At 40.7% G+C, this 13,208-nt stretch overlaps 1 protein-coding gene across 1 annotated transcript in view; it reads right to left on the bottom strand.

Moving 5' to 3' along the window:
• Window positions 1-11,742, bottom strand: part of LOC103920558 (inverted formin-2-like) — a 13,365-nt gene extending 1,623 nt beyond the window's left edge. The window contains exons 1-10 of the mRNA XM_009328310.1: window positions 11,611-11,742; window positions 11,063-11,124; window positions 9,516-9,618; window positions 8,802-8,887; window positions 7,639-7,739; window positions 6,304-6,374; window positions 6,092-6,199; window positions 5,570-5,640; window positions 3,835-3,955; window positions 2,953-3,117 (exon numbers count right to left, since the gene is read on the bottom strand). Coding sequence (XP_009326585.1) covers window positions 2,953-3,117; window positions 3,835-3,955; window positions 5,570-5,640; window positions 6,092-6,199; window positions 6,304-6,374; window positions 7,639-7,739; window positions 8,802-8,887; window positions 9,516-9,618; window positions 11,063-11,124; window positions 11,611-11,742 — 1,020 coding nt within the window. The remainder of the gene's footprint in view (window positions 1-2,952; window positions 3,118-3,834; window positions 3,956-5,569; window positions 5,641-6,091; window positions 6,200-6,303; window positions 6,375-7,638; window positions 7,740-8,801; window positions 8,888-9,515; window positions 9,619-11,062; window positions 11,125-11,610) is intronic.
• Window positions 11,743-13,208: the final 1,466 nt, after the last annotated feature.

Genomic DNA, 13,208 nt, shown 5'->3' on the forward strand with positions numbered 1-13,208 from the left:
TACGGCTGTTGAGAGACTTGCAAATCTGTGGGCCCTGGGAGAATGTCTCTGTGTAACATGCCACAAGAAATAAAGGAGGTGAATTCAGGGATACATTGTCCGGCTACTTGGGCAGCGCACACAGTACTGAGAACAAACTGAAACACTTTAGGAATAAATTTATGGATTGAGCAAGCCTGAACTGAATTGTTCAGAGAAATTAAAAAAAAAAAAAAAAGATTTGACGCAAACACACCGTTAACAGAGTTTCTTCAACACAGGAAAGCCCAACAAGGTAAAGTGGTAGCAAGGCAGAGGAATGAATATTCACTATCCCTTCTCCGTCTCCTGGATTACTGAAGGCAGCTGAATGGATGAGATTAAATGAAAGAGGGGTGACACTTTGGATTTGCACATTGTGGGACGTTAGATACTTGCTTGATCTTTGAATTAGAAGATGCTCCATGATGACTGTTTATCCCCACAATATCTAAAGCACACCCTGTTCCAACACCATATGCACCCTACTGAGGAGCAGCTGCTCCAGCTCGGTTATCCTAGGGGAGCACTCAGAGGTACTATCCCTGAGCAGAGCTGTCTGTATAAACTCTTTCATCAACTGAGTACTTCCTAGAGCAGATTTTTTAAAAAAAATTTCTCCCTTTTCCTGAGATTAGACAGCCTCTTTGTGGGGAGCTCCCCTCTTTCACCAACTGGAAGTGCTAAGGGAAATCAGATGTTTCTCCCAACGCCCTATAATCACACAGTATTTCTTTTCCCCGCAATTTTACAACTCAGTTCTCGGTGTATCTCCAATTCTGTTTTTTTATCTTTGAGCTGGGAAGCTATTTTCTCCCACTCCTTCCTCCTGCCATCTGCTTCTTTTATTTTTTGAGAATTGGAGAAACAGTCATCAGCCCTGGGTGACGAACCAGCTCCTTTTCACTGTATCAGTTTTGGGGATCATTTGGGTGTTTGAAAAGCTTTTTTTTTTCCATCTCTTCAAGTAGATGGAGAGGAAGAGGGCAGATTCTTATTACAGTAATTTCATTTGCGTAGCTCAGTTTTTGTTACCTGGAGGATAAGAGACCAGAAAGAACCCTCGGGGAATGGAGAAGGGTTTTGTTTAAACAAGGAAGTAACAAAATCAAAATCTCTCTAGGTAAGCTTAGGAGCCGTGAAGAATTACTATTTATCAAAATTATTTCGCTTCTTATTTGATGTGAGAATGGAAAGATAGCACTACCAAAATTGTTAGTGCTAAGAGACCTGCTTTGCACAGAAGACTCATCTCAAAATAAAAGTTACACCTTAGCCTTAAAGCTTACATCAAATGGCACTGGAAAGAGATGGTGCATGTGGCTGATTGTAGTATAAAAGTCAAAATCAGAGAACAAAAAGATGCTTTAAAAATTAAAATCTTCAGCTTTTCAGCATGTTGCTGTTCCAAGCACAGACAGTATCTTTACTACAGTGATAGGGAGAAAAAGCAAGGCAAGAAAGGAGAAATTACATTACAGGTCTGCAATGGAGGTAACAGATGCATACAATGTGGCTAACAGCTGTGGTACCTTTGAGGTGAGGTACTGCTGAGAAATGGAACCAAAAATAGGATGAAAGGGAGTTTACGTTTGGGTAGATAAAAAGAAGCTTTTTTCTAGTTGCTCCAGCCTGGCTGTGAACAAGCAGCACCCAAAAAAGTAGTTTAAATCTTCTGCAGCTCTACTAGGACACTACATAACCTTTATTGGGACTGTTTCTTAGAAGAACTGCAGTTGCTGTATTTACCCTTCACAGGAATTTTCCAGTGCAGCTCTCCACAGATGCTGAGCCATGATGTTCTTGACTCTCTTAATTCTTTCCTTCCTGCCTAGAGTTTTAGGAACTCTAAGGGTCAAGTGTATTGCCAAAGGAACTGTGGTTTGTAGCATTTATTTTCCAGACTGTCTGTGGTGCTATCACATTGTTTTGGAGCCTGGCTAGCTGTATTGCTTGCAAAATTGAAGTCAAATGCCTCACAGGAGAAGCGGGTAGTGGGAACATTACAGGATATATTTTTCATCTTTCATCTTCCATCTTCCAACATTTTCTCAGAAGCTCCTTTGTTTTGATCTGAAATTAGGATCTGCCCTAAAGCACTCCTTCACCCTCTCTTGCCCTGACATTGCCCAGCATAGTTGTTTGTATTCTTGCAATGCTTCTTGTAATGTGGATGGTTCCCTCTACAGACGGCAAATCCAGCCTGAGGCTCTGCTGGAGTCAGCACAAGAGTGCGTGATTGTTGCTGTTAAAAATATATAAGTGTGAAGCCACTATCACCTGGCGTTAGGAAAACCCGGGAGGAAGTACATTAGTTCAGGTGTGAAGTATGTAGTAGGGGATGTGAAATGGATGTTCACTGGAAGCTTACTAATTGGAAGGTGCTCTACCCAACTTTTATGGTAAAGTTGCTGTTTTCTTACTCCTTACTGCAAGGAGTAAAGTCTTATAAACTAAGAAAGTGCCAAATATAATCTCTTGGGAGATTTGTAGTTTTGTAGGGCATACAAAACATACTGTTTTGAACTAACTAGTACAATGAAATACCTGCATGTAAACATATCTTCCAATTAGGCTTTGCCTATTGGAAAATTTACCTTTTGCCTATTGGCAGAGCCTATAAAGCATGTCAGGTTGCTCATTCTTTACCACGCCACTAAGCTCCTATTGCATTGAGGCCTGATTAATAATTTTACAGTGGGAACAACAACTTGGAAAGTTCTTAGTTCTCCAGAGCAAAAAAAATAAATAACATTTTATATTTGCCCACATGCTCATTTCTTGCTGCAAGTTGCAAGCAAATAAACAGTTACTTTCATTTACTCCTGCAGCCAGTGTTTAGGTAGCCCAGCTTGGAGTAGAAAAAAGAAATTCTTGCTTGCTTAAAAAAAAAAGTTCTCAATCTATTTCTAAACAGTCACAAATGCAAACCACCTGTAAGGCCTTGAGGAAGAGCTCTCTGAAGGTTTTCATGGTGTTAAATACATCTTCCAAAGACAATTTTTTTCGGTCTTCACAAAGATAATCAGCAAGTTCTTCCTTCTTCTTTTCAATGGTGGCAAACTCCTTCTGCAGGTCCTTTGAAGCATCGAGACTGCCCTGAGACACAGTTTGCAACACAATTTATGCATATTAAGAAGTAGCATATTCTGAGCTGCCCAGAAGACTCGTTACCACAGAGCAATCAGTTTTTAAAAAACTGACAATTAAGATTGTTTCACGATGTGTGGTATTTTCCTCTTAATTGAACCATCTGCATTTCCCCTGGTTTCATTTGGCCCAAAGCAGCTCATAGTGTGTTGCCACTTTCATCATACAACCATGTGGACATTTGGTATAACCTGGATGACTGATCAAGGGAGATACAGCACCAGGATTTCTGCCTTTTAGCTTTGGTCAACATGACCCTGTTTTGAGAACATGAAAAGCTAGGATGTTTGGAAATATGTGCAAAAAAAAGCATATTGCAGATCTGTTCACTTCCCCCCCTCAAAGAACAGTGAGACAAAACATGTTTCTGCACTGCACTGTACGCATTTATAGTTGCATCCTACATGTCATTTTTAGGGCCTTCCTCTCTTTTGCCCACGCACAAAGCTGACCGGTCCTCAGCTGTTTCCTTATCACAATACCACGTTACAGAAGTGGAGGAAAATCTGGGATGCTCCTTCCAACAGGGCGCAGGGGGAGTGCAGTTGTGACACCTTTCCCATAGACCTCTATGTCCATTTGCAACCTGAATTACAGCGCCTTTGAGAAGAGATTTAAAGTGTTTAGGAAGAAGGATGGGAGGTGTGTCACACCCATATTACCTACTTGAACAGATTTTGCATGCTGTATTTTTAAATCGTCTGTCGACAAAACTAAACGCTTCTCTATTTCCAACAGTTTCTTCAAATTGGCACCTGCCTCAGCCTGCATAACATCGAAGTGGATTCTGAAAGGTCCACAAAAGGAATAGGACATTAAAGGGGTGAGTCTTTTATTTTCATTAAGTTAAAAGATTATTATAAACAATATAATCTCTGCAAATTAACGTAGAATTAATCGTCCAACCCAGGCCCTGCCTTTTTCAGGTAGTTCTCCTCTATATAAATCCTTTTCTACGTGCTCAAACCCTCATCTAAGAAAGAAGCTGTGCTTTTGCCCTCACTACCTCCCTGGACAGACTGTGGAAGAACCTCACTGTTCTAGTACTCAAAGAACTTCTCCAAAATTTCCAGCCTGTTTTTATTCATAGGCCACACATGCTCATCTCCCTTGTGCCAGTACTGTCCTTACTTAGCTGGTTCTTTTCCCGCCTTGCCTTTTCTCCTTAATCTATTTGTAGTCCAAAATTGTATCTCTTCTCAGAGTTCATTTAGCTTACGTGGAGACGCAAACATGTTACACTGCCAAACCAGCATCTTCTATGGTTCTGACCTACTCTTTGTGCCAGACAAAAAATATTGAATCAGCAAAACCTGATGAGGTGTTTCACAGTGCATCCAGATGTGAGCAGCATTAGAAGAGTCCCATGCAGGATTTGCATTGTAAACAGCTCTCCGGAGGTTGATTAGTGAATCAATTTTGTAAGTTTGAGAGTTTGACTAAACTAGAGGGCAATTACTTTATAAAAAAAGAGCACATTTATATCATCAACCAGCAAGATTTAGTTTCAGGTAACACAAGTATTTCTGTTATCACACAACCCAAAAAGAAATTCATGTTTCAAAATGACATCCAACTGAAATTCTGCACAGATAACTCGCAAAAGCCATAATACTTTCTGTTGCATTACTGAATAAAAATACTTTTTATATTTAATTATTTAGCAGCTACTTAACGCTGTCAATCCATCTCCAGATTTACATGTTACCCCTGCTTCTAAATACAAGCAAAATTAAAACACTGAGGGTTCCTATGCATTCATAACAGGGTTAAAAATATTAGTCCTGGTGCTATAAATTTGGATTCTGATTAGTGTAATTTAGCATATCTCCATGTGGTTCTTCTGAGCTAAACAAAAAGAGCTGGTGTTAGACTCATGAGGCTTTCAGGTACACGGAGGAAAGTCTGCAGAAATAGATTTTCTTCTTTCTACCTGCAGATATTGGAAACTTGTGCTGATACTCAACCTGGGGACTCCCGAGGTCCCCTGATTGCCAGTAAATTGCCCGAGTCATTCCCTCCTTACACCAGCCCTGTGGACGTACCTCCTGATGGGCTCGCACACTAGTGTGACTGAGAAATTTCAGGGAAGATGTTTTTCTATTGCAGTATGTGGAAGAAGAATCTGGTCCTTGAAAATGAGGGAGTTCACTATTTACACAGTTTTACTTCTAAGGTAGTACTGGAGAGTCTGAAAGTAAAAATCCCACTGAGCTCCACATAAAAAGTCTTAACCAGGTTGATTTATAAATCTCAAAACTCTTTGGTGTTAGAAGGGAACCTCTCCCACAGCAGAGAAGTCCTGTGACCTTATTACACCGCCATAAAATGACTCAGCTTCTTGTTGGCTTTAAAGAGGTTGGCAATTCATACATGACAAAAACAAACAATAATGTCCTACCCTGCTGCCTTGGAAACAAAGTCAAGATCTCTGGGAAGCTGCAGCAGATCTGTGTGGGTTTTTTCAACCTCCTAAAATTGAAGTGAAAAATGGTTACCTTGTACAGTCAGTCAAAAAGCATGAAAGATTTTCAGCTGGACAACATCAAGACTGAAAAATTAACACTTCAGTTTTCATTCTTAGAAGCGTAGGGGTAAATTTAGTCTCGTTCATTCTTTTTCTCATGTTGGCGCCCATAGGGAGTTAAAAAGAAAGCAAAAGGCTCTTTTAACTGCTCAGGCTTACATCCCATGTGCTGCCACAGCGCACAAGCTGACCTGAGATTTTGTCTTCATACCACTGAAATTAATTTCATTTGACAGCTGCGTTTGGGAGACATGTCCACACGAGAAAGCAGCTGGATGTATCTGGTACCCTCCAGATAGTGTGGTGGGGTGCTACTGAGGTCAAAGCCCCTTAGTTTCTGGGGAATGAATATTTGAGAATAATGCACGCGGGAATAATTTTACAGTTTCGTTGTACCTCCAAAATATGGTGAAGCAGAGTAATGTGGCTTTGGTTTGCTTTTGTTTCTGTTAGTCTGAGCAAGGCACTAATTTTAAAACCTCCAGCATCTCCAGTGTGATGCCCCTAGAAGATACAGAAAAAAGTTCCTTCCTTCAGTTTCCAAGTCTTGCATTTGTATTTTCTGTTATCTTTAGAAATACAACAGTTAAAGAAATCGGTTTACTTACATAGTTCAGAAAGTTTCCAACTTTAAGAATCAGTTGGCAGAAAACTGGCAGTCGGTGGCTGGTAAGAAGTGCTGAAGAATAAAGAGAGAGACATTTTCAGTAAATTAAATTAAATTATCTGAAATAGGATTTTCCTTAAGTTTGACAGTGTGGGTAACAAAATTCTTATCCAAGATTATGTTAAGCCATTGTTATGGATTTGGAAATATACCAGTACAGAAATAAATCAGCTGAAAGGAAGTGGAATGAGTAAGTTTCTATTGTGGTCTCTTCTCTACAAATAGATGGAAAACTAGTTTTCCCATCAAGTTGGAGTATAGATGTGTCATCCCTGCAGCTGCTTATGAGGGAGAACTGCATATGAGAAGAAAGTGTACAAACTTGTGAAAGTCTATAGCCCCCATTTCCAGCACATATTTTTCTAGGTTAAGGAAAGCAAAGGGCTTTTTGCCTCATTATCATCATTAGTGAGAGTGATAACCAGAAGCTGTGCATTTTAGCAGGAGAATCTGGGGTAAGAATAAGGTTTTTGGCAGAACTAGAACAGAAACGCTGACCCACGCAACGGGATGGAGGGGGGACGGGGATGACAGGGTGGGACTGCAGAGAGGTGTTGACTGCAACACAGTAAAGAGTAACTATAGCACTGACGTCAGACAGCCAGGTATAGCCAAATTTAATGTGCAACCATAAACAGAAGTTTTGCAGTTTAACTGTTCAACAGGAGGTCAATGACTCTCTAAAACTATTGAACTGAAGCTAGAGTCCAAGAGCAACTTCAAGAAAGAGCCGACCTAAAACTAAAACCAAGGCTAATTTTGTGTGGTGGGGGTTCCTGAAGCACTGGTGAACATCATCTGGGACACACGTTTTGGAAGCCAAACCAGATTCTGGTATGTCACTGTGGCCTGCTCCACCACAGAGCTAAGCTGGACTGCAACCAGTCCAGTGTGCACTAGAGGAAAAACTGGAAACAATTCAGCATTATGGACAAATATCTCCACTGCACACAACAATTTAACCTATATTCCAACAGAATCTGGCATTGACGTAAAGGAAATCTCCTCCTCCTCTGCAGAACCACTGATAGAGAGGTTTGTGTTATTCATGTTGACAGAAGCTCCACTTCAGAGCGGGACAGCACAAATTGCAATGCCGCAGAATGAATTCTAGAAGCTGGAATCTGCAGAATCATTTTGACGTTCGCTGCATGTTCAGCAATTACAAGGTTAATTTTGGTTAGATTATAGCATATGCTACCACTGACGCTATTCAAGTAGAAGAGAGGCTTCCTATGACTGAGCCTGGGCATAGGCACAGCACTGAGGTACTTACTTTCACAGGCTGTCCTGATGGCTTGTGCTTTTGGCCACAGACACTCCAGCAGAATTTTTGTTTCCTCACAAATCAGCATACATTCAATCCGCAACTGGTAGCTAAAAGAGATCAGTGGAAAAAACCCCAACAAACACCACAAAAACAAAACCCACGGGTGTGATTAATTGACTTGTGTTCAGCAAGAGAATTACCCATTCTAGGCAAAGCGCAGTACCAGAATTGTTATGTTCTCTTTAATGCTCTGACATGAAAACTGGATTATAAATAAATCAAACACTTAGATATTTCCAAAGATGTCCTAGAAACAATTATCATCTCTTCTTTCAGAAAGCAGCGTTGCACTGACATCTGGCAGTGACTTCCTAGCATAATGAGGCCATAATTTTTGACAATTCCTGGGCAGCACTACCCAGGATTTTTGTTCTTCCTTTTAACTTCCCAAAGAGGAATTTAAAATATTTTTGCAGTGATGTCCTTTAATGATATTTACCTCAGCCTCACCATGGATTAATGTTGTGGAAGACCCATGAAAACATTTTCTAAAGTACTTTTAAAGCTAGCTATAAGTTTGAGAAAATGAAAAGCCACATTTTCACCATGACATTTTCAAAAACGTGTCTCCGGCTGTGGCATGGCAACTGATCAGATTTATGGAGAGCTATATTCCAATGAATTACGACATATCACCATGTTTTTATGAGCAGCATAAAGATTTCTCTGTGCACACCTCATCTGACTTGGTAAAAAACAGGGAGGTGGTGAAAGTATTGGCACTACTGTGACTCACTCATGGGTTTGTGGGCTCTCTTTGGTAGACTAGAATCTCTAAACCAGGGGTGGAGTAAATCAGCAGCCTGGTGGCAGGATTCAGTCTGCAACTTCATGCCATACAGATAGTAGCTGTACAACAGTCAACAGTTTTCTCACTAATGTATTAATACCAAGGTTAATTTAACTGTGGCTTGCCAAAGATGTCTGAAAGCCTGTTTGGCCTTTGGGAAGGAAAAGTTTCTCAAACCAGCTCTACAAATAGCAGTCAGATGATTTATCCTGAAGGCCGAATGTCAGGAACATCCCTCTAGCACAGAGGCCTTAAGTCTTATGGACAACTCTTATAAGAACCACACTCATAGGTTGAAGACAAAGATAATTTTGCTTACCTAGGAACTTCCAAGAGATGGAGATAAAACTGATCTGCATTTTCTAGTTCTGATTTTTCTTCTTTGCAAGATTTCAGGTCACTTATCTAATGGGGAACAAAACAGTAAAATAACTGCACAACTATTTCTGGTGCCCATCGCTTCTTACAGGCATGAAACTGGCTTTTCTGAACTTTCTATGTGCGCAGGCAATGGGACTGAGGCAGATGAACAATAAATTGCATATATGAACTGGTTTGCAAAGGCAAACATGTAAGTTTTGCTTTGACTGGAAAATCATCTGCATCTGTACAGTACCTTGTACAATGAATCCCTAATTTATAGGCAGGGCTTCAGCAAGCTACAATGCATCCAAGTCTAGCAGCCCCTTTAAAAAGATGGGTCCTTTCTCCTCATTGAAACCTGCTCTGAAGGGCTCTTTATTCACCTAAGCCCACAAATGCTAATATACCTCATCCATCTAATTAAAATAATGAGCATAGAGAGCAGCACTTGGTCTACACCTGTGTTGAATCTCCCAATGTGCTGTTGCCTAACCTTTGTGTGAAGAAGCCAGACTGTTGCTGGGGAAGACTTCCCACTGCTCTACCTTGGACTGAGATGGTGCAGGAGGATGTGGGACCTGGTCATAGCTTCTTGCTTTAGCAGTGCAAGTGTTTCAAGCTGAGCACAAAGCACACTGAACTCCATCAGAATAACACACTTAATAGATACCTCATGGTCTTCAGGCAGCAGTTTGAGTAGCTGCTTCAGTATCTCAGCATCCAACTTGGATGTATCCCCTTTCTGAATCATGGCAACAATCTCTTCATTGGAGCTGTAGGAAAGAGAGAAGCACTGGGGAGCAACAGCGTAGGGAGGCGTAACACAACAAACAGAAGAGACCCCAATCTCTCAGCTAGCCCTGTAGGAGTAAACGAAACAATTCTTACTATACTTGCCTCCCATTACATTTTGGATCTTAGTCCTCAGAAGTACAGTGGAGATATGAAAAAGCAAAGGATTTTTTTAAGCCTAAAGCAATATTCCTCATAATTTACATGTGCTTTCCGGGCTTTGTTCATCTTTACACAACAAATCCTGAAGGCTCTCCTTTTACTGTGGGTGTCCAGTGTCACTGAGAAGAGATTTACTTTTGAATTTCTCCACTGCTTACAGCAAAGCCAAGGCTAAACCCGATGGCTCTCTTCCTGCCGAGAAGTATTTATAAAGATCCCAGAAGGTTTTACCCAAAATCCTTGCCTGAAACTTTGGCAGACAATGTGTCTTTGAAATGAGTCCAGACTGCTCTGGTTTGGGCTCTGGAGAGCTCAACTCCGCAGCCACCAGCACTAACAGAGGCAGCACTCGGCTGCAGAGCAGCCTCATCCCTCACAAGTGCAAGCGGGGCTCAACTCTTTGATCCCACGGTCACTAGCTGCTCTCGGGAGAGCTTAACCGCTGCCCAAGGAATCATGCAGAGAGAGGAAATAGCAACTGGATTAGGCTATGCACAGTTCTTCCCAACGAGAAGCAGTTTGCAACGGAAAACAAAGAAAATAAAAAAATCCTTCTGACTGATTCTGATTTATTCTTAACACAAAGGAACTTCTAGGCTGAGTTTCTTTTTGAAGCCCTTGTAACATGGGCCACTGCACAAAGGGCAGGGAGAGAGTGTAAAATCCATCTTCATCCTGCAGTAGTTTCAGCGAATCTAAAAGTAAAGATATTTTGCCAAAAACTAGTACAGATTCCTTTCTTTTGCTTTTTTCCCCACCCGTGAGGACTTTGACTTGGTAAATTCCCATTTCTTTAGTTACAGAAACTGTTTCCTATTTATAGAAAAACGGCAAATAAAAACTATATACGCTTTTGGATCTGAACCCCTAGAGATGTCTCTTTAAAATCAATTAAGTAACTTGAAACTTCCAATCAGGAATCTTCACTAACAGTTGCTGCCAGCAGCTGATACTTACGTCAATAATACCAAAAGAAAAATATGTTTCCACATGATTTTGCTGTTATTTATGAACATTGTCTCTTTGGGAACTGGTGGTCCATTTTAGGTTTAATACCAGTTTGAGACATGATATTAATTTTCTGGAAAGAGACTGCCACATCTCATTAGTTTAAAAAAAAAAAAAGGAAAAAAAAAGTTGACTCTTTGCTAAAGAAAGATAGAGGTTGTAAAGTATTTCTGCTAATTTTTTTTTCATTTAATGTCTGAATAAACACATAGACATATCAAATAAGTAATTCAGATGGCACTCTCCAAATCTTACCACTTAAATTGCTTCAGAAATATACTCAGAAGGAGGCTTTTCTTTGGACCTATGAATGTGATCTGTGAAAAGAAAAAAAGCAGTCAGCTAGAAATACATTTACCTTGATTCTAACAGAAATTTTAGAGCTTTTGTTTGTTTGTTGGGCAAGATTCGTTCTTCTCTGGTAATAACATTATCAACAATCTTCATTGCTCAAACTTAGAGCAATTTACAACATGACAGGTCATTAGATCTATTTTAGAAAGAGAAAGAGGCAAAGACATAGAGAAGGGAATTGATTTGTCTAGAATATTCCAATCTATAAGAATTAATACTGAAATTCCCATGTCCTCCCTCTCTCAGATGAAGACCTGTCCCTCAGCAGAGTTACTTCAACATGTTTAATTCTAAACCTGTCCTGTGCTTTTTTTAGGTAATCTTAGGCAATAGATATCAAAATATTTCAAACTTCCTTATTATAAATGATTGACAACAATACAGGGTGAATAAGCTTTTCACTTCCAAGAATTTTGCCAGGCTCTACAAAAGGCGAGCAGTCCAAGTACCTCTTTTGTTTTCTTTATTTTTAGCCCCGTTTTCTCCTTAGGTGCTGTTGGTGGGACAGAGAAAAGTAGCTCCAAGCTTGTGTAGTCAGGCTCTACAAGCTCCTTGCTGCTGCTTGGCATCACAGCCCACATGGAGCGGCTTTCTGGAAGAGAGTAACACTTCAAGATGGACCATGGAGGTAGAGGAGCACTTTCAAGGAAGTGTGATTTGTGGAAGGGAAAACACTTTAGAGGATGAATGAAATACGATGCTCATTAGTCCTGGACAAATATTGATTATTTAAGAGTGGCAGGTCCCACAGACAGCATGTCAAAAGTTTGAAGGCTAATTAAACCTGGAAAACTACCACCACATTCAATTCACTGAACTGAAGGCAGCAGATTAACTTAATGGGTTGCTCCAAATTCTTTTTGCTATTGCAGACCAGCTACACGTTGCAGAACTGTGGTACCCAAACAGGGGATGTTGCGTCCAATTAGGTAAACGTCTCTCTTTGCAAGAGATAAGGACTCCCAAGCCCAGCGTTATTGCCAGAATCATTAGGAGCCATCTGAATAACACATGGCACTTCAAAACATGAACTTGTCTACAACACTGGAATCTTTAACAAAGGATCTCACCTCCTTTTTCTTTAGGAGAGATTGCAACAGTGGCACTGAAGACACTGGAGCTGAATCTGAATTTGTATCTCTGGCCAAGAAAGCAGACTGTGGCTCAAACTGGTTTTTTTACATGCGTCTTTATGTATTTTATCATAGCAGCAAGTTCTTACCCCCTGACGTCCCGCTTTCTTGGTGATAAGCACAATGGAGAACAACTACAAGATCTGTGTTGTGTGAACTGAGTATTAAAAGCTGCAGCATAAATGGAAATGTGTTCACGGTCTCCTTGCTGAAGGTTGAACAGGACTTGCTAACCCCTTTGGCAGACCACATGTTAACCACAGACCTTAGCGTTATTTTGGGGGGGGGGGGGGGGGAACCCCATGCAAATCACATGGCTGTGGTCAGTATGAAATGAAGTGGAGGCTACATCCTACCCTGAGGGTACATGTTCCCCAGCCCTATTGACTAGGGTTTTCAGCCTTGGATCTTGGCTGATGTATCTTCTGGCTGTGCAAGGAAAAAAAAAAAAAAAAGTAAAAGCTTCAGCTGAGAAGACACTCACCAGTGATGTGCCAGGAGCTCATTAGGAAGAACTGCAGAGCATGACTGTTCAACAGATCTTTCCACTCAACACACTCAGAGCATTTTGCAAATCTTAGTGCAGACTCACAACATCACTTTAACAAGTAACAAATAGAGACTGAGAGGTTAAGAGAAGATAATTTTAGCAGCCACAGAGCCTCAGTTCAGTGCTTTTCACAAACTACTATTTTGTCCATTTATTGGCAAAGACTTGGCTTTCCATATTTATTTGTGATTACTAATTTGTTGTAGGACTGAGAGCAAGCAATGTGAACACCTGTGTGACCTGACTTATTGAGTCAAGGCCTAGCCCCCCCAACATAAGCATTTTTGTTTGGATGCGAAGTAAATGAACCGATCAGCCCAGTGTTACAAATAAGCACGTACGTCTCACCACGTCAGAGGGGAGC

The sequence above is a fragment of the Pygoscelis adeliae genome, unplaced genomic scaffold (assembly GCF_000699105.1).
Source record: "Pygoscelis adeliae isolate BGI_AS28 unplaced genomic scaffold, ASM69910v1 Scaffold130, whole genome shotgun sequence".
Classification (NCBI taxonomy): Eukaryota; Metazoa; Chordata; class Aves; order Sphenisciformes; family Spheniscidae; genus Pygoscelis; species Pygoscelis adeliae.